General features: G+C 46.5%; 1 protein-coding gene across 1 annotated transcript in view; it reads right to left on the bottom strand.

Moving 5' to 3' along the window:
• Positions 1–21,645, bottom strand: part of LOC131581327 (multiple epidermal growth factor-like domains protein 6) — a 157,159-nt gene continuing 135,514 nt past the window's right edge. Inside the window, exons 9-23 of the mRNA XM_058843435.1 lie at positions 20,523–20,660; positions 18,158–18,280; positions 17,166–17,288; positions 16,076–16,228; positions 13,677–13,808; positions 11,042–11,170; positions 10,722–10,850; positions 9,454–9,588; positions 8,278–8,412; positions 7,707–7,832; positions 7,270–7,401; positions 6,299–6,427; positions 4,427–4,606; positions 1,361–1,489; positions 1–125 (exon numbers count right to left, since the gene is read on the bottom strand). Coding sequence (XP_058699418.1) covers positions 1–125; positions 1,361–1,489; positions 4,427–4,606; positions 6,299–6,427; positions 7,270–7,401; positions 7,707–7,832; positions 8,278–8,412; positions 9,454–9,588; positions 10,722–10,850; positions 11,042–11,170; positions 13,677–13,808; positions 16,076–16,228; positions 17,166–17,288; positions 18,158–18,280; positions 20,523–20,660 — 2,018 coding nt within the window. The remainder of the gene's footprint in view (positions 126–1,360; positions 1,490–4,426; positions 4,607–6,298; positions 6,428–7,269; positions 7,402–7,706; positions 7,833–8,277; positions 8,413–9,453; positions 9,589–10,721; positions 10,851–11,041; positions 11,171–13,676; positions 13,809–16,075; positions 16,229–17,165; positions 17,289–18,157; positions 18,281–20,522; positions 20,661–21,645) is intronic.

Here is a 21,645-nt window from a genome sequence, read left to right on the forward strand (position 1 = left end):
CTAAGTTAAGAGGTAACCCAGGTCAGCTGAGAGCAAACACTCTGCCTTCTTGAGAGAAAACATGCGGAAACGGTGTTTTACAAAGCGCTGAATTTCACTCTCCCCTCCACAATCTTCCTTCAGGACTTAAATCAAAGATAAAAATGTCCAACATGACTGATTTGGAAACTGAGATTTATTCTTTTTTTGCCACCAATAGAATCACCCAGTCTTCTCCATATTCCTCACACCTAAGGATGTTTAGCCTCTTTGTTCCCATTATAATTCCTGCTGGAATTAAGAGATTTACACAGATGACTTGTTTTTTTTTTTTGTTTTTTTTTTCCCAATAAAAATACAATAATTTTTTTAAAAATAGTAGATTTAGGAAAACAGATTTCAGCTAAATTATCTTAAAAAGGGACATAGCGGAGATACCATGAATTCCAAGGTGAAATTCGCAGCAGAGCATTGGAAAGAGTATTTATTTTGTATAATAGTCCCTGGTAAGAATGAGGGGGAAACAACAACAAGCACTAGCAGCTCCAGCCGGTGGATGCCTAGCCACATTCCTGGTCAGGCTGTGGAGCATCTTCCTTCCCATGAGAGGGCAGCAGCTGCCTGCAAGTGCTGCCACTTCCCTCCATCCTCGCCGCTGAACTTGGCTGATAAAGCTGCTTTCCATGAAAAATAGTTGTGACTTTGGTTCAAGTACCGTAATCTGCAGAATCTTCAATCACCTACACAGAACTTTCACAGTGCCTGAATGGCCCTGTGTTGTTTCTCTTGTATTTTTTATACAAAAAAATCTGCAAAATGATGCAGCATGACAGCAACCTCCTGTGATAATGCCACAGACTGACTCACCATAATGTAGCTAAAGAATCCAGTCCAGCATTTCCAACACTTTACCAAATGACTAGGTAATAGAAGATTAGGTAGAATAGTATTGGACATATTTGAGTTAGAAGTCAATCTGTTCTTAAAGAGCTCCACAGGGATGATGCACACATCCATGTTTTTCTCGAAATCGCTTCAGGGAAGCACTAGAAACAAGCAAGCATAAGGCTGAACAAGCATCTCCCTGCTCAGTGCTCAAACAGTGGGACTCTGCTTGAAAAGAGTGTCCATAAAGATGTGATACAGCAGAAGCCTTGAGCATATATTTAATTTTAACCATGTGAAAACATGTGCCTGACATTTGGCACCCAGCACGATGCTCGGCTGAGTTAGGAGGGGAGTTCACATTTCGGTATCGGCTTCTAATAAAGTTCAATGGTTCATTTAGATCCAGTGCTGTCAATTGTAAAACCTGCTCTCTGAATAAAAACCAAAACAAATTCTCCATGAATCCTGAAGGGACCAGGGGGAGCAGCAGTACCTCTTTCACAGAAGGTTCCAGTCCAGCCCGCCGTGCAGGTGCAGGCTCCACTGACGTGGTCGCAGGCGGCTCCGTTCTGGCACTGACAGCTGGACTCACATCCCGGCCCAAAGCTCCCCTCGGGGCACCCTGCAGCACAGGAATCACAACCAGATGATGGGTTAATGTCAGAGCAGATCAGGGATCAATGGGGAGTTTTTACATACTTGGGAAATCTATTTCCAAAATAATCAAGGCGTAAAGGTAACGGCTTAAAACTAAGATTTGAGTGTTCCCCTGGGGTTCAGGTAAGTTGGGCTACATTTAAGATCTATTTTAGAAAAATTCCAGAGTGTTGAAACACTAAATTCTGCACAGAAAACTAACAAAGCCTGAGACTTCACAGGTTCTGCACAATGACACATTGCCCACTGGTCTGGAGTTGCTTATGTGCACATCTCCTCTGGGACTTCATCAGCTGGGAGGGGAGAAACTCCTCCATTTTCCTGCAAATCCTTTTTCCCCAGAAAGCTGGAGAAAATATGAAATGTGTTGGTTGCCTTCACAAAGCTCTAAATTGAATGCTGCACACTTTACTTTCATGCTCTGCTTTGAAAAATCCAAGTGAAAACATTACATCTGGGGGACAGATTAACAATTACATTTCCACAGCAGTTAATGTGAGGAGTTTTAAAAGATTTGCATGGTACTTGCCATCAGAAGAAAGAAAACATTTGAGAATGAAAATAATTTCTTCCAGGATTATAGGAAAATCAATTAAGAACAGGGCCAGTTGCCTAATTCACATTGAATATTTTGGACAGGCTGAAACATAGAGATAGACTTGGCTAAATAAAGTATTACAGGGCCTCTACTCATGTTTGAAGGTCTTGTGAACATCCCTCTAAATGAGTTATGGAGATTATTGCCAAATCTCTTCTAGAAGCCTATGATTTTAGCATTTACAGCAACAAAGTGATTTTCAGGCAATCTGGAAGGAATCAGAGAGAACAGAAAACGAGAGTCTTCAAAGACAGTTCCATGTCTGGAATAGGGGGGTGGGTTTGGTGTTGTTTGTTTGGTGCCATGGGTGGGCAGTGATTGGAGCTGGCATGAATTCAGGTGCTCCTGCAGCTCAGGGACTCTGCCAACTGTTTATTATACAGAGGAGTTGGGATGGGAGATGGGAGAAGAGCAAGGTACCTCTTTCTCTTCAAAGTACTTCTTTGCTTTCAAAGAGTCAAAAAATGGGACATTGTTTAAATGTATGTTGGAATTTGTTTTTTTGCACTCACAGGTGAAATCCCTGCTTCTTCCCAAAGCTGCACATCCCTGTTTAGCAAATAAATACACAGAGGTGTTCTGTGCCTTGAAAGCTTGATCCTTCTCCATGCTTCCTTTTCAGCTGAAATTTCAGTCCGAGAATTGTGCAAGGGAAACGGTGCTGCAGTGCAGCAAGGGGTGCAGGGCTCTGAGCAGACCTCCCTTCAGGCCCACGGTGTTTAGCCCAGAGCTGAGGCTTTTCAAGGTGATGGAAAAGGGTCAGAGCACTTCACAAATGATTTCACAGTCCACAGCACAGAGAATCTGCCCCTGCTCCAGCAGGCACAGGCTGCTGTGATGCGTGTCAGGATCCAGCCACCCCGACAGAGAACCTGAGCTCCTGCCAGGGGAAGGAGCCCAACCTGCAGGGAGAGGGTAGGGATGCCTGGGGAGCAGAGGAAATATCAAAGGATATTTCTAGATATCAAGATGTCACCTCCAAGGCAGCATAAAATCATGGGAAGAACTATGGTTTTCATAATCTTGTGTGTACACACACACACATATATATATGTATGTGCAATTTTAAACATATATATATATACATACACACACAAAAGAAGGCAAAAATCAGACTAAATAGAACAGAAAGCTCACAGAAAGAACTTTAGGAGCTGCCAGATGTTTTGTCAATGGTGATGGCTTCACTGATTCCCTTCCCAGCGAGGATTACAAGCGGCTATGTGGCCACTCTCTCTCTGCAAAGATGCTATTTTGGGAGAGATCAAGAGTGAAAGAGCAGCAGAGCTGGCAGCTCCTTCTCTGGGAGCTGGTCCTCCCCACACACCGTCCTTCCATTCCCTCTGTGCCAACAGCAACAAGGGCTGTAAGATCAACTTTCCAGGCTTTCTTGTCTTAGGTCACGGTTCCAGATTAATTGTTTTGACATTTCTGTGTGACACCAGCAGTTAATCCTGCCCACGCTACTGAGACTCTGGTAGCTACATCTGTGCTACTGTAAGATTGTTAAACTAGCTGATAAAATGTTTATTTTATTTAACAACATCAATATAATCAATAATAATAGTAATAGCAGCTTAACTATGTAACTTACTGCCACAAGATGAAGTGGGTTCCAAATGCTTGCATGAAATGAAAAAGAAAATAGGCACGTTAATTGGGAAAAAAAAATAAAAAATCAAGTTGCATTAAATATAGAGATATTGCTTCTGTCTCAAGAAGCTCCTGGATGAGAAATTGATGACACCTGGGGAGACATGAGGAATTGACTATGAGCCTGTTTTCATATGCTTGAAGCATCTACTATTGACATCAGGAGGTGAATGTTAAGGCGAGGGTCGTGGGCCTCTGATAAGACCATTACACATTTTTGTTGTTAATAAATACAGGACTCCAAAACTTCCTGGTTTTTCTTCTGTTATGTACATGTGAAGTATTTCTATATGTCTGACCTTCAGAGATTTCTTAAATAGAGATTTAAGAAGGGTAAGTGCTGCCCTCAAACCAAATAAATAAAACCAATACGGAAACTCTTATGCCACAACCCAAAAATACATCAATCCTATCCCTCTCACAAGATCCTAACATTAAAAATAGCTGCTGGGTCCAAAACAAGGCTGAAAATACCTTTTCTGGAAATCAAATTAGGGAAAGCATCTAACCCTGGTGAAACGCGAGAGCGCAGCGCCGGGCAGAGCGGGGGCGGAACAGCCTGGGAGCGTTCCTGCGGGGAATGACCAGGAAAACCCAACTTCCAGAGCTGTGGTTTGGGGAGTTGCACGTGCTGGGGAGGCTGGCACTTACTGAGCTGGCAGTGCTGCCCGGTGAATCCCGGCTGGCAGGAGCAGGTGCCCGTGGCAGGGTCGCAGTCGCCGCCGTCGCAGGCGCAGGAGTTGGCGCAGCCCTGGCCCCAGCGGCCGCTGCTGCAGGCTGCCAAGGGAAACGGGGTCACATCCAGCACCACCCCCAAACCCTGCTGCACTGCTGCGTGAGAGAATGCAGAATGCACAAAATGGCTCAGGACTGAACTCCCAGCTGCAGCACAGGCGCAGGTTGTGGAAATAAAGAGCGTTTTTAGCTGGTCTGATTCAGCCGGACGCAGGCAGATATTATCCCATCCGCATAAAACTAATCAATCATAGTCATAAAACTAATCATTCATAAGCTGGGCCAGGGGAAATTTAGATGCTAGGAAAAAGTGTTTTATTGGATCAACTGCCTGGGGAGGTGGTGGGGTCACCATCCCTGGATGTGTTTCAAGAAAGACTGGATGTGGCACTCGGTTTAGTTGAGGTGTTAGGGCACGGGTTGGACTTGATCTTAAAGGTCTCTTCCAACCTCGTGATTCTGTGAATCCACACCCATCAATCACAAATCTATAATTTAATGGAAATAAAATATCAGCTGTTGACTCCCTAAACAAAAATCTGCATAGCCAGAATAGTTAATGGGTTTAACCAGACAGATTTGGGAGCACCCTCCATGTTTTCCTCAGCATACCGGGAAATGCAGCATGGACACAAAGGAATCTCACAATGTTTGTTAAAGCAACTTACTGCTTTCATCCTAAAATCACACAGCACTGACACAATTACAACAATGTACCACAACATCTCCTTTCTTTTGAGTAAGGAAGAAGATGAAAGTGCCAATTAGGGCAACAGAAACCTGGTTTTGGAGCCGGGAATCTGTTTAATGCCTGGTCTGCAATAGCTGGCAGAGCTGCCTTACCGAGATATCACTGCAAAACAATTTTTCTCAGATCTTACACTGAATAGAAATAAAAGCTTTCCTTTGTCATGGTCTCTCAATTCTCTAGGCGGCCCAGGGAGTCGTGAAAAGCCATCTCTGTGGCTCTACACACTACCAACTGGTTTGATTTTTAAAATATTCATATGGATGGAAACTTCAGATTTTCCCAGCATTTTCTTCAGTGCAGAGCCTGAGAAGTCAGGTGCAAAACTTGCTGCTGTCAACACTGCCAATTAAATGATTTTATGTGTTTGAGACCAAGTTTAGAAGGAGGTTTGTTTCTGTTGGCTTTTTGCAAGAGGCATCATAATGAATCAAACAGAAGAGATGTGTCACAGAAAAAGGGAGGAATCAAGCAGGATGGTTTCACATTTGTATGGTGCCATCCAAAAAGGGCAAATCTACTCTCTCACACAGCCACCAATATGGAGAGCGATGCTAAAGTCAACAGAAGGATGCTCTGCTCTTCCAGAGAACAGAATTTTTTACAGCATTTATATTCCCAAGTTAAAAAGTGACCTTTAGACACACGACTCTACATGCCACTCACTTGTTGAATAAATCTCCCCCTAACAAAATGAGAAATGGAGAATTAATCTCAGAACTAATCTGCACTGAAAATGAAAAACAAAACTGTCTGTCAGTCAAAATGCTGACGGGACAGATGGTATTGGGCAAAGGGATCCATAGTGTTGAAATAAGAGCTTATATCAATACTTTGCACTTCATCAGCCATCTATTTCAATGCTTTGAACCTGGATAATTAAGGATTATAACCACCCAGGCTGTACAAACCCACAAAAACACCATTTCAGAAGCAGTAAGATTAGCAAAACGATATTAAAAAACTGTAATAAGCTAAGAGCAAACAGAGCTGGTTCCTCCACGTGCAGCCCCCGGGCGATCCCGTGTGCCCTGACTTACGGTGTTTGCAGTGGTGGCCGGTCCAGCCCGGGGGACAGGAGCACTCTCCGGTGACGTGGTGACACTGGGCGCTGCTGCCACAGCTGCACAGCGACACGCAGCCCAGGCCATAGTGCCCATCGGGGCAGGCTGCAAACACAGACAGGCTGTGACTTCACCTGCCTCACCACCCAGCCTCAGACTCATCTTCCCAAACTGACAGCGACAGCTCACCCCCTAAAACAGGTTTAGCTGAATCCAGGGATGCAGATGGCAACACAGAAATATCTGGGATCTGCATCCCGGGTGTCTGGGGCTGAGTCCTGGAACGTGGGAATAGCCTGAGCCACTTTTGGGTACTCCTGTGCATCAGGCTGTTTCCCCAGAGCAGGAAAACCTTCCCCAAAAGCCATTTTGTGGCTAATAAGAATGAAAAACGTGCCACCACCAAGGTCTTGAACAAAGCAGAGCTCAACAGGCACACTCAAGCAGCCTTTTAACACCCAGAGGCAGCACAGGACAGTTCCTTGAAGGCATTCCCACAGTCCCTGGCTGCAGGGATAGCACTGATACTGCTCCCTCATCTTCAGTATTATTTTATCCTGCATTATCTACAGCAAGGAGTGCTGCTGCAAACATAACTCAAGAACGATGCCATGTGGGCCAGCTCACACCTCTTGCCAAACAGCCAGGATTACAGCCCCAGTGTTGTGGCTGTTAAACACTGTGTTTCCAAGTACAGCTTGCCATAAATTAGGTCTAATGATAACATCCATTTGGGATGCAGCTTAGTTGATCACGTGCATTTATCTGCAATCTCCCTCCCACAAATAATGTCAAACCCAACCTGGGGAATTCCTGGAGATGAAGGGCACTTAATCTCAGATCAGCGTGCTTTATCTCACAAAAGAATAATAAGGCAGAAATCAAAGCATAACCTGAATTTTCAATCTGACTTTCTTTTCATGGGGAAGGCTGAGGCAAGGACTCACTGGCAGAGCAGGATGGCCCAGTGTAGCCAGGGGGACAGTCACAGGCTCCGGTTTCCCTGTTGCACTGTCCCCCGTTGGCGCAGGGCTCGCAGGAGTTCTGGCAGTCTGGTCCCCACTGGCCATCTGGACAATCTGGAGAAAAAGCACATGAGGTGTAACCAGTGCCATTTTCTGTTTCAGGACAGCCACAGATTACTGGTGTTACCCTGAAGAATTTAAAAATAATATTAAAACTGAGCTGGATTGCGATATTATCTCTACAGACCTACCAGCCCTGCCATTAAACTGCAGCACACAAGAACACAGCTAAAGAGAGGCTCTCCCCCAGTTTCCATCACAGTTTGTCTGTTTATTGGTTTGGGTAACAGCAAAATTTTACTTCTTGTTGGGTCTCCCAAAGCCAGGCACTCCCTACCTTGGTCCAGCAGCTCACACACCTTGCTCACACGTAGCACCAGTCTTCCCAGCTGGGCAAACACACTGCCCTGTCTTCGGATCACACGGGGCTCCTCCACAGCTGCACCTCTGCCTGCAGCCCATTCCAAAGCTTCCAGGCTGACAAGCTGGACAAAAAACCCCAAGGTCATGGTTAGAAGCATTTTGAAGGCATCAGGAGGCACCATGACCACCAATTTTAACCTGAGCTGTGCTGGTAGAAGTGATCCATGTTAGCATTAGTGTCTGAGCAACTGGTGTCTGAAAATAACTGCAGCAGAGCCCTGCAAAATTTGTGCCTGAAGCTTTAAAAGCAACTATTGTTACCTGGACAAATGTTAGCTTGGGTAACTGGCCTCAGCTTTGTGCCTTGACCTTTGCAGGGGGAGATGAAGAGAGAGACAACATTTGCCAGGCTCCAAATATCAGTCTGGTTTCAGTGGGGAACTGCCAACTCGTATCAACAACAAATGTACCCATTTATCTGCAACTTCTATATCTGAACCTAAGCTTCCTGAATAAGCTTTCCCCTCCCAAGTGTATCTCCCAGGGAAACATGCAGTGAGTACCTACACAAATGGCATTTTTCTCCATGAAAGCCAGCTGGACATGGATGTTTGCAGGCTCCTGTCTCAGGATCACACAGGACATCAGGAGGACAGCTGCACCTCAGTTTGCAACCAGCCCCATAAAACCCCGGGGTGCACTCTGGAGATAGAAGCAGACACAGGACATGTATAAGAAAGAGGAAAAATTAAGAGAAGTGAACAAAAATCAGAAAATAATTGGGCAGAAACTTGCAGAGAATAAAGTACATTTTAGATGTGTTGTTAACCAAGTGCAAATACTTAATAAATGCTTACATTTCAAAGAAGTTACTGCTTAAATATAATCCAGAAACAGAGTGGCAGAATGCTTAAAGATTTATTCAATTAGAATACTTGAGAATGTATTCAATTAAATACATTATAGAATTCTCTTCTTATATGTCTAAGTTCTGCTGCTCTCTGCCTTGGTGCACAGCCAGTGCTGGGCAAGGCATGCTCCCTGTCAGAACTGAGCCCATCACCAAGAATGATAAAAATATTAAATATTTTAAATATATTTAATATTTATAAATTGTAAAAATATTAAATATATTTAATAAAAATATTAATTATTATTCTCCATCAAACCCACCAGAACTACTGCCATAAATCCAACACAGTCCTGCCTGGCCAGAGAAAAATCTGAAGGGAGAATCTTTATTGTGTTACTCCACTGCTGTCTGGAAAGGGCTACTGAGACATGCAAACATGAATGTGGGATACAATTCTCTTTGAACTATCCCCAAAAACTACAAAGAGCAAGTTGAATTCAAAGAGCTGCAAATCTGAAGGAAAAGCAGCATTACTGAACCTGTTTACAAATCACCTCACTGCCATAAAACACAGATTTCACCACTTATTTACTAGCTGTGTTAAAAAAGCACAGAAATAATAACTCACATCATCTTCATTATTTAATATTGTATTAGGATTTGGATTCTGGATTTCTGTTGTCATCTGACCAGGCTAAAACTCTCCCAGTTCTTAATCTCTATTCTCCTTGATGTCCCTGCAAGCCCAGCAGGGTTAAAACCCCACAAAATCATTAGCAGGATATGAATACATGAGCAGCAGCAGCCAAACAAAGCGGGAGGGTGGAGGAAGGAGAAGTTTCTGGGACAAAGGAGGAAGCAGATGTGGGGAGCCTGGCTGTGTGTGGTACCTTTCTGACACTTTTTGCCGTGGTATCCAGGCTGGCAGGTGCAGGAGCCGTTCCTGGGGCTGCACTCCAGCGTGTGCTCCTTGACACACTGACACTCCTCCGAGCAGCCCGCGCCAAAGGCCCACCTGGGACAGGCTGCAGCCAGGAGAAAAGGAAGCATCAGCTCTGGCATTATGCAGGAGCTGGCTGAAACTGCATGCTGCTGCAGAATGCAACTGCTGCAAGAAGCAAAAGCTCTGTTCTGCTTTCAGCAGGTACATCCCCGTTCCTACGGCAGCACCTGTTCACGTGTGGGTGGGTAAAAGAAGAGTTTACGTGGTTCCTGTGTTAGGTCATTCATTTCATGTCAAGCAATCCATGGTGAATGCAAGAACCAGAAACATTTCAAAGCAAACTCAGCTGATTTTCTGAATGAAAAAAAAACAACTTGGGTGCAATCCAAGACAAAAGCTTTCATAATAAAATCCAAAACAAAATACAAAAGATTTTTGGTCTTGTACAGATTTTGCAAACAAAACCTGTAAGTACAAAGAAACTCTACCATCTATTTTGCCAAGTTTTTGTTTTAATTCTTTTTATTCCATCTAATGTCTGATCCTCATCCTGTCCCAGCCAGCCCTGCTCCCCATCTCCCACTGCAACTCATCAGCAGTCACTAACCAGCTCCAACCAGATTCCAACCTCAGCAATGACCCTAATGTTAACCTCTCCAGCCCACCTATAACTCTCACCTTTGAGCATCAGTAAATCTCAGTCCTTATGGCAAAGATTATTCACTGGAGGAAAACATTCATGAAGTTTCTGGGGCTTCCTGGCATGTCTCAGAAGTCCAGCCCTCCTGTTACTCTCAGCCCATTGCAGAACCCAAAGTCTTGCTCATTTTATCATAAAATGGTTTGGGTTGGAAGGTTCCATAAGGACCATCTCATTCCACCCCCCTGCCATGGGCAGGGACACCTTCCACTACCCCAGGTTGCTCCCATCCCTGTCCAGCCTGGTCTTGGACACCTCCAGGGATCCAGAGGCAGCCACAGCTTCTCTGGGCACCTGTGCCAGGGCCTGCCCACCCTCCCAGCAAAGAACATTCTTCTACCATCTAACCCAAATCTCTGCTGTTTTAGTAAATCCATTCCTCCTTGTCCTAGTGCTGACTGTGCAAGAAGTCACTCTCCTTCCTTCTGCCAGCCCCCTTTATGTGATGTGGGCTCTTTTGCAGACTGTTCTGCTGTGCACATGTGAAACGGATCCGAAAAGCGCCGGGGACTTACTGAGGTGGCAGAAGCGTCCGTAGAGCCCGGGGTCACACAGGCAGGCTCCGTACAGTCTGTGGCAGTGACCCTTGTTGGCACAGTTGCACGGTTTGTTACAGTTCTTCCCAAAGAAACCTTTTGGGCAACCTTTGGAGTGCACAAACACAGGAAGGCATCAGCAGCCGAGGGTCAAAGCCCCGAGCCCAGAGTGGTTTGTGGCCGAGCTGGGGCTCTGCCTCGACGGCCACTGGGTTTTCTCACCCCCTGTCGTGCTCATTGTTTAAAATAAAGGAACAAGGGGGAGAAGAGGAGAGGCTGAGGCAGAGCTGGAGCCATACCATCCTCGCAGAGCCGGCCCAGCACGCCGGGCGGGCAGCGGCACTGCCCCGTGCCGGGGTCACACCAGCCGCCGTTCTGGCACTTGCAGACACCGGCACATCCTCTGCCGAACGAGCCGGGGGGACAGGCTGTGGAGAGAGCAGGGAGAGTGAGCACACCAGGAAACCTGCCAAGGGCTGCTGTAAAGGAGCACAAAAGGGCTTTGGGCGTTGAGAAGGGCAGCAAGGCTGATGAAGGGTCTGGGACACAAGTCCTGTGAGGAGCAGCTGAGGGAGCTGGGGGTGTTGAGCCTGGAAAACTCGTGGGAGACCTCATTGCTCCCTGCAGCTCCCTGGGAGGAGAGTGCAGCCAGGGGGAGGCTGATCTCCCCTCCAAGGCAGCCAGCAATAGAACAAGAGGAGACAGCCTTAAGCTGCACCAGGGGAGGTTCATATTGGACATCAGGATGAATTTCCTCACAGAAAGCATCGGAATGGGCTGTCCTGGTGAGAGGTGGAGTCACCATCCCTAGGGCTGTTTTAGAAAAGACTGGATGTGGCACTCTGTGCCATGGTCTAGTTGAGAAGGTGGTGTTGGGTCATAGGTTGGACTCGATCTCAAAGGTCTTTTCCAGCCTAATTGATTCTGTGACTGTGATAACTGAGCAAGGAGAGAGTCCTTTTAGTTGAGCAGGCTCTAAACAAAGTTATATTCTTCTCTAAAGCAGTGCACATCCACCTGATATTTACTAGGACATCTCAAAGGACACTGAATTAACCAAGTTTTGGGAAGTACTGTCATGTATCCACCCCTCCCCTGCACATGCTTCCCTCCCCACGAAGCACAGGCTCAAAAACCACTGCCTGTCAAGTCCAAAGCTTAAACATCAGAGCACGGCTTTGAATACTTGGAGATGAATATTTTAAGCGTTATTTTTTTCTCTCCCAAGCACTATTATGAAAACAACATCTTGTTTTTCAAATGTAGTTTCTGAAATTCCCCAGGTAATCGTGGCAGCAGTGGATCCACAGCAGCAAAAACAAACTGTGAGATGAGGCCTCATTCTGCTGTTTGCAGCCTGAGCTGGCTGAGTGAATACAGTTGCTGGAGTCATCTGACTTCGCTGACATTTTATCAATGTACATTAAGAAAGTTGACATTTCACATCAATTTCCATTCAGCTTCTTTGGTGCGTTATTAGAGAAATTTAGTTCCAGTTTTCTCCGCTGTTTTAGCTTACCCTAAACCTGCTTACCCTAAACCCATGAATTGTGCTGTATATTAAAAAATGCAAGAGAAAAGAGTGAAAGCAATCCCATGTGACTAATTCACACAGATTAGATATTGTATTTATCACTGTCCCTGCTGACTTCATCAGACAGCAGGTTTAGCTCAATAACACAGTCCTTTAAATTTCTTTAAATTCCAGAGGTGAATTCCATTAAACTATGTGCATGGATATCTAGTGCAAATATACATCAGAAATGTTGTTATTTATTAAATGAACTAAAGAATTTGGATACTGATTTGAAACTTTCACAATCTATCCTGAACTACCAGCACACCAGGTATAGAAGTCAGAATATCCTCACTTGATAGCTTGAACTTAGACAGGCTGAAAATTATCATTTTAATCCTCCCCATTTCTATTCTCTTAGCTGCCCCCCAGTGTTTACAAACCAAACCTGCCATCAGTCTCCCAAAATAGCCATGGGCAGACTGCTGATTTCAATCACTTGCTTGATTTTTCTACATTTCTGTCCATCTGATGACGTCTCCTAAACAATCTTGATGGCAATTAACCTGAAGAGTGCTGTCTACTGATGTCAAGTAATAAATTTTCATCGATTTTTTTGTCTCACCAGTGACAGCAAAGACTTTCTGAGAATGATGGGCCATCATGTCACACACCATGAAATGGAGGGACCCATCTCTAACAGGAAATCTGCTGTATGATGTCTCAGACAAGCAGCAGACAAGTTTTGCCAAACTGCAGATGAAGAACAGCACATCAAGAAATCACCACTCTCTTTCCAATGGGTTTTGACACATACTTCTGAATCAGAAAGATCTTCTGCCAGGAAACAGGAGCAAGGAGAGTGAAAAGCTATTATAAAGGGCACTGACTTGGCAACAGAATTCTGAAAAAATACCATTTCCAATATGAAAAATTAACTGTTCCAAGAAAGTGATGCTAATAATAAAAAGAATGATAAGGAAAAAAGAAATAGAAAACGTAAGAAAAGAATTTAAAAGGCAATATCTTTGTATGCCACAATGGAAAAGCTCAAGTTGAACACAAATGTCCACCCAACTGCTTGGACAGACTTCTGGAAGTCACCAAGGTAGGTTGTGGAATGAAGCATGGCCAGCAAACTTTGGCTTTTAGCAGCAGAGAAAAGAGGAATGAACAACAACCAAATATTTAGGACAGGGGTGATTCTGTCCTGACCTTCACTGGAGCACAGGCACCTCTGCGTACTGCAGCATCACCTGCAGTTCCTATTTCATGTGCCCCAGCACAATAAATCTGATTATGAGACAGCTGTGCTCTTTCAGGAGCTTCACAGGTGAGAAGTACAAGGGGTTGGTCGCATTGCCCGCCTGCAGAGTCCCTGCAGGAGGATCATTCCCCCTCCAAGCCCCTGTACTCACTCTCATTGCAGATGACACCAGCCCAGCCGGGCGGGCAGACGCAGCCGCTGCGCTCGCTGTTGCAGCGGCCCCCGTGCAGACAATCCTCACACCTCAGGCTGCAGTCCTGGCCAAACGTGTCACCCAGGCACACTGACAGCAAAAAAACACACAGGGCTGGGTGAGCAGCCAGACAAAAACGCTGCCACGAGCTCTTACCTATCGCTGCGTTACAAACACCACCGGTTCGGCACAGAAAAATGGGCACTCCTCAATTTCCCTCTTCACATTTTTGACTCTGAGTAAAAGGAAAGCTGGGAGTGCAGCTGGAATTTACTCCCCTGGATTCTGTAGTTCTTCAGCAAAGAGCACTTCAAGCTACTTTTTAAAAGGAAGAGTTTTGCCTTGAGAAAAAGTGAATTTGCACCTGATGATGACACCTTAATGCACCTTGATAACGTTGTATATAACTCGAAGAATTTATTGAGATTTTCCTTCTCCTTGCTAGGCTATCCCTGTTGTTTTATTGCAGTAAGTGGATGTAGTGCTACTTAAACATAGTTCAGGGATATTTTCAACCACATAGTTTGAGTGTTCTAGGAAAACAAAGCAAAATACACATTTATCATGTCTCTTCTCTTCATGGATATGAAGAGTTTTATATAGGAAACCTGATACAAAAGTGCATTTTTTTCCTCTCCTTTCCCACCCTCCTTTTATCCCTTGCACCCACATGTTCTCCTTGTGGGGTCTGTTGAGACAGGCATGCAAAATAAAGTGACTGTCTGATAAAATACTTCAGTGGCATTGAGGATCCCATCCACACAGCCTTCAAGGCTTTGTGGCTGTGGCTGGAGGCTTTTTGGAAGGGGATTTTTAACAGCACCTGAAAGTGAGCTGGCAGCTTGTTTCAGCCCACAGTAAGTCACAGGCTGGTTGCATTTCACCAACATTTTTCTGTGTGAGGCCAGATTTCCTCTAGGTCTGAACACCCAACTGTTCCCTTTTCTGTAGCTGAACAAATGTCCAAGCTTTCAGGGACATTCAGAATCCCAGTGCTCCCACTTGGAACGGGGTACAAATTCATACTTCAGGAGAATACAGACTACCATTAAAAACATCATGCTTCCACCTTAAAAAGTCATTCAAGTTAGAGAAAATATTTAATTACTTGCACCAGCTTACTGCTAAAGCAGGCTTTTTTATAATATAGATAGCAGCACAAAACCATGTCTGAAAATACAAGGAATAAATTGCTATTTGGGAGGTAAAAGAACTTACTAAACCATTTAAAGTTCCTTTTCTCCATCCCCTTTTCATACAAACCGCTGCATGCTGCAAAGCCTGAGCCTTAGAAAAAGTGCAGCTGCTCAGCTGTGACTGATAACACCCAAATTTCTGTGGCTAAATATAAATAAAACATGCAAAAAGTGGTCAATAAATATTTGATTGTGGTTTCTAAGCCTGATAATTTTGCCTGTGGTTATCTCATTTATCAGTTTCCCAGTTGGTTATCGGTGTCGCTGAGTCCGGCTGGATGCTGTGTGATTTGGGAGGGTCTCAACAGTTTTGTTCATAAAGATAAGTTAATTTTTTATTAAAGTCAAGACCAGCTCCTGATTTCTGCCTGTAGGGCACAGTCCTCAGATGGGTAATTATAGAGTTTATATAAAAATCACAGGACACACACAGGAAAAAAACCAAGAAATCCGCCCTGGTGATCCACCAGCACTCAGCACAAAGCAAACACTGGGTTTCACCTTATAATACTCTTAAAATGGTGAAGTTTTGGATGGAAAGACTGAATCATGCACAGCCCAGGTGGGTGCAAAGCTGCTCTGCACCCACTCCTATGACAGTGGGTGCTCCTGTACAGTTTGCCACCACTCGAGCTGAGCAATACGTGGATGGGTTGGTGCTTTTCCCAGAGAGTCAGGGGAAACCTCAGTCTTCAGAGGATCCTTTTTAACACAGAAAAACCGCAAATATCTTAAACAAAAGGCCTCCAGTTGTTATAAAAGGGTTTGTAAACAGGGAGCCATGCTCCCAGCTGTAGGAGAAAGGGAGTGTTTCCCTTTAGGGGATTTAGGGCACTGCAGTAAGCCAAGCCATCCTCATCCCGGCACAATGAGTTCCCTCTGGCTGCTGCTGTTTTCCAAGCAGCTCCCAACCACTGCTTGTTGTGCTGCTCACTGTTCCCCTGCCTCCCTCCCAAAGCACCCAGGCATCCTCCTGGTTCCTCAGACACGTCCCATTTGGGATGGAACACGTGGCAATGCCTTATCCCTTATTCCGGCATGGAGATGGGCAGGGTGCAGGATGAACGCTCATCCCTCCTCCTGGTGCTGAGCCCCAAATCCTCTCCCTGAGACCATCCCCGCAGGTTGCTGTGCTGCCTCAGGGCACTGCTGGCGACTCACCGACCCTGTGCACCAGGGTGAGCTCCCCTCGGGGGTCTCCATCCTCAGCCAGGGCTCCCAGGGCGTAGTGGAGCAGCTGGGGGGGCCCTCGGAGCTGCAGCCCCGGGGCACCGGCCAGCCCCACTGCCTCCTCTGCATCCACCTCCTCCACACCTAGGGCAGGACAAACACAGCCATCAGCACCCCAGCCTGCCTCCAGCCTCGCATTTACATCTGTTCCTCACTCTTATGATGCCATGAGATGTTCCAGCCACACCTCTGCCCAGCAGTCCCAGCCCAGGCATTTTCTCGTCTGTACTTGCAGAGTTTCTGCTATCCAATACTAAATAGAGAGAAAAGGAGAGACGCCCTCCCCGCCCCATCTTTCCCTTTTCTTTCTTCTGGAAAAAAACTCTGCTCCTGGAGAATCAAAATGAAATGAGGAGATTCATTTTCCTCACTTGAAGTCTGAGATTATTTTTAGTTAATGAAGGTCATTACTCTTGCCCGTTTTGGAGATGACAAATAGAAAGTGAGGCCGGCTGTGCAATTTATTTTCAGAAACATTAAAATTTGAGCCTTAAAATGACGGGAAATCAGCTGGCTTTCTTTTTGGTGTTGGTCAGAATATCAAACTCTGGCTTAAGGTTTAGCAGTTGCTAAACTTGGTTATAAAATTGAGTTGCTCTGCTAAACTGTGGACTGGTTACACTGGCAGAAATCCAGAATAACGTCACTGACTAATGGAAAACTTGCCATGGTTGTTCAAAGAAGAATCTGGCTACCTTCTTTTTTTTCCACAGGATGTTAAACTTCATCAAATAGTGCAAGAAAAGTGTCAAAACAGTATTTATTTCTAAACCAGGAGCTTTAGGTTTTCAAACATGTCCAGGGGATTTAAGTGTTCATCTGCCATTAATCTTTGGCAAAACCCATTACTGGAGGATGAACCTGGATCCACGCACTGCACGTAGCCCTACCCTGGCCACGTTCAGAGATGGCTCAAGCTGGGCTCCCAAAATCCCAGGATCCGTGAAAATCCCCCTTCCAAAACCACATTTTAAATCAGTGGGAAGTGCTTAATGGCCCTCAAGTTTTGAGAGGAACTCACCCACGCAGGCCCATCTGCTATCCCCCAGCCTGTAACCCTCCTTGCAGGCACACTCGTAGGACCCCAGGGAGTTCACACAGAAATGGTCACAGTTGCCGTTATCCAGACCACATTCATCCACATCTAGAAAATCCAGATATAAATGGTGATTAGGAACAAGTACTTATGCTTGGAGAGCCCATGCTGTGCCCAGCTGCGTCTGACAAATTATTCTATACATAAGAAAACACAATTTTTCTTATGTGTTTTGGGGCTCTCCGTTTCTCTCTGGTATTGGAGGTATGAAAACATTTCAGGGCAACAGGGAGCAGATTATTTCAGTGATGTTTTTGTCCCGAGTGAAAACAGATGCTTGAAGCTGTTAAGCTCAGTTGATCCTTCAGTTATTTTGAGGGCTCTTCTTTTGTGGAAGGAGTGTTTAACACACATCAATATACAGTGTCCATAGAGAGAGGAGGGAAAGTTTCTCTTTGCTGGCACATCTCCCAAATCCCCACTTCCCCATGTTGGATTCTGGGTTATTGCTGTATTTCAGCCTCACAGAGTGGAAATTACACGTTTGTAAAACCTTATCGGCAAAGCTGGCACAGGGTCAGTGACTCTCATTAGGGCAGTGCCCACAAATCCCTGCAAAGGGCTTTGACAGCATTTCTTCTACCCTGGGCTGTGATTAGTTAGACCAAGCCACTGGTACTAAAAGACTTTTGACAAGGGCATGAAATGATGCAGGACAAGTGGGAATGGCTTTAGGCTAACAGAGGGAAGGTTTAGATTGGATATTAAGAGAGAATTCTTCCCCATGAGGGTGGCGAGGCCCCGGTTGCCCGGAGAAGCTGTGGCTGCTCCTGGATCCCTGGATGTGTTCCAGGCCAGGTTGGACGGGGCTGGGAGCAGCCTGGGACAGTGGAAGGTGTCCCTGCCATGGCAGGGGTGGAATGAGATGTGCTTTAAGGTCCCCTGCAGCCCAGCCCAGCCCCTGAGTCCGCGCTCACCGTCGCAGGAGCAGCCGTCGGTGCTGAGCTGGAACCCCGCCTGGCAGGCGCACTCGTAGCCCCCCGCGTAGTTGATGCAGAACTGGGAGCAGCAGGACTCTCCAGTTTCACACTCATCCACCTCTGCAAGGAAAGGGCAGCACATGGAGACACCCTGAGCTGCTGCCACAGCTCTGCTCAGAGCTGTTGTGCTGCAGCACTCACCGCTTTACACCTCCCTTCAACCACACAAACACCCCTGAACCCCGAATCCTGGCAGCACCTGCCTTCCACCTTCTCCCACAGCAGCCAGGAGCCTCCATGTCCTGGGAGAGGCCTCTCCTCTACAAGTCTGAGCTGCCACGAGGGGATTTAGAGAACACCAGCTGGTCTCACTGGTGACCAAGGACAGGACCTGAGGGAAGGGCTGGAGCTGTGCCAGGGAGTTTTAGGTTGGATATCAAGAAAGGTTCTGGCACTGCCCAGGCTCCCCAGGCAGCCCTGAGGCTGCCAGAGCTCCAGGAGGGTTTGGACACCACTCCTGTCTGCACAGGGTGGGGTTGTTGGTGTGTGCAAGGCCAGGAATGGGACTCAGTGATCCCTGCATGCCCCTTCAAACTCAGAATATTCTGTGGTTCTATGAGAAGAGACAACAGCAAGGACCCACCAGCCCTCAAAAGTGTTCTGTTTAACAGTAACCTACATTTGACCGTTTAGACTTCTTTACATTCAACCTTATTCAATGCAAACTAGCAATGCTCTGATCCAGCCAGGCACTTGCTGGACAGCAGCAGCCTGGAAGGATCAATTGTAGTTTTTGATAACTGATTTCCTGTTGCCTCCTCCTGCTCTGTGCCCGCTCAGAAATTGGTATCATTGACACCAGTGTTGTGGTGATTAGATAGGAGAGCTGAGCTGTTATCTGTGCACTGCAGGCTCCTGGCTGCTGTCAGGCTGCTGAGCAGGTCAGTGGCCATCCAAGGGCCACCTTGTCAGTGCTGAGTCTGCAGAATGCTTCTGAATGTGGCCTGGCTGAGCAGCTGCAGGTGGGAAAGGTCAGTGTCTCAATTAACCTTGGAAGGAGCACCAACTTTATGAGGAAACAGGGACAGGAGAAAGAAAATGTAATTAATCAATGGAGGTGAGGAGGTCAGTGTGAAAATGATTAATGCAGGTTATTTGAAGGCAGTGTTTTCCAGAGATGTCACGAGCTGAGCTCCTCTGCAGTACATCAGGTGATGCCTCGCTCTGGGTTCCAGCAGCAGCCCCTTTGTGTAGGAATGCAAAATCTGCATCCAACAAAAAGGAGATTTTTGCTGTTAAGAGCCACTTTTCATGTCCTCAGCCTTCCTCTGTGTTCTCCCCCTTCCCTTGCTGTGTCTGGAGTATCTGCTTCCCTCTGAAATCCCCAGCAGCAGGACACTGAGCTGGGATGTGGGCAGGAGGCTGCTTTGCCTCCTGTCAGCTGTACAGACAAGACTGTGTAACCCACCCACCCCTGTGAGGCTCTGGCTCCAAATCTGCCTCCCAAACTTCTTCTGTTTTGCTTTTTAAGCTCCATCATCACCCGCCCTTGCAGCCCTCAGTGCTTCCCTCCTCCCCTGCTCCTCCTCTCTCTTGCACTTGGCTTTTTTTCCTTGCAAGACTCCTTTTGTCTGTAATGCCTCTCACACTCATCAATGCTCCCACTCTCTACCTCTTCTCATCATCTCATATCTCACTACACTGCTCTGTGGTGCCTGATCCTTTTTCCGTCCCCCCTCTCTTCCTGGCTATTCTTGAAAATTGCAATGGCATAGCGACAGTGAGCCCAAAGCAGAACGAGACACAGTTTGCATGGCAAAAGCCATAAACAAAACAAAAACATAAACCAAACACACACAAAAAGGATCTCATAGTGGAATTGCTCAAAACATGAATGAGTTTTTAAGCTCTTGTCTCAAAACAAGCTCAAATCTAACTCTGTTGCTTTCACCTCCCAAGTGAGAGTTCTCACAGGCAGAGGTGTCACCTCAGCCCTGAGCCAATGTGATGGGAACATGGCAGAGTCTGCAGCACCGAGCGCAATTTGTGCGGGAAGCACTCGGGAGCTCTTGTGCCGCTGCTCCAGCCACCAGCTGGGAAGGGAAACCGAGTCAGGGCTGTGATGCTCGGGCTGCCCATGGTGAGACACGGGGGTGATGCACCAGTGTCATTTCCACTCCCTCCCCTCGTGCCCATCCCAGCGAGCTCCCGGAGCCAGGCAAGCCGGAGCAACGCCGGAGGATGGCGTTAATTAACGCCTGCAGAAGGAGGGAAGGCATGGGGAGCCTTTCCCTGAGCGACAGCTCTCCTGCAGGCTCCCAGGGCTCCTCCACACCTGCTCCCTGCTCCCAGCACGGGTTACCTGTGCAGGTTTTGCCGTCCGTGCCCAGGCGGTGGCCGCGGTGGCAGGAGCAGCGCGGTCCCGCTGCCGTGTGCTCGCACTGGTGGGAGCAGCCGCCGTTCCCGTCCTGGCAGCTGTCCACAATTTCCATCTCGATGCCTTGCAGAGAAATAAATCAAAAGGATGTTAAAAAGCAAGCCCAGGGGGGAGGCACTGGAGGATCATGCTGTAAAACAGCAGCCATGAGTGCTGTATCCATGAGTGAGTATAATCAGCTCACATGCCCTCCCCAGAAGAACAGGCTTTGGAGTCACTGAGCTCCAGGTGTTTGTGTCAGAACAGTGGATGCTCTCAAATTCAGCCATGTGAAGCTGCTCCAGTAGCCACCTGCTACAGGAACCTCCCCAGGTTTCCTCAGGTTTATGCTTTGTCTGGACACAGTTCTTGCCCCAAAGGAGGAACAGAACCACCTGAGGAGGCCAGGTGGTGCCCCCTCATGATGTCTTAAGTTTTTGCTTTTATATTTCTCATATTCTGTGGTGCTTAGGTGTGTAGTTTTAAGCTTCATATTAAGTGTCAGTGAGCTCTCTTTTTTAGCTTGACACCAAGGACAATTGTTACAACTTTCAGGTCCAAAAGCAGAAACAACGGTGGGCTGAAGAGAGAAAACAAGAAGGATGGGACTTCATAAGTTGAAGCAGTGACTGGACAATTAACCCTGATATGCAGATGGCCAAAACTTATAAAAATGTGAGACCTCATGACCAGTCATCCATTTTGTGACCAGGCTCTTGTACTGCCCAAGGTGTGTCCTTTAAGGCCTTTCAATAAATACCAACTTTATTAACTCTGTCTAGCCTCTGTTCTAGGTCAGCCTTCTCCACCCAGCCTGGTACACCTCCCAAAGAGCAGCTTTGAGTTTTGCATGGGAATGGCAAAGAGCTGGACTCTGAAACAGCCCCCAAACACAAAGGCATCGAAAGTTCCTCAGCAGAGTCCTGCTGGTGAAATGAACACCCAACCACAATGAAAACTATCTCCAGGTTTTGGTTCTTGGATGTCCCTTCCAGGGGGACACAGCAGCTCTGCTGAGACTGTCCCCTATGGCTGAGGGTGGTACAGTGCCACTGCCAGCCCCCTTTGC

This window comes from Poecile atricapillus, chromosome 8 (genome assembly GCF_030490865.1).
Source record: "Poecile atricapillus isolate bPoeAtr1 chromosome 8, bPoeAtr1.hap1, whole genome shotgun sequence".
NCBI lineage: Eukaryota > Metazoa > Chordata > Aves > Passeriformes > Paridae > Poecile > Poecile atricapillus.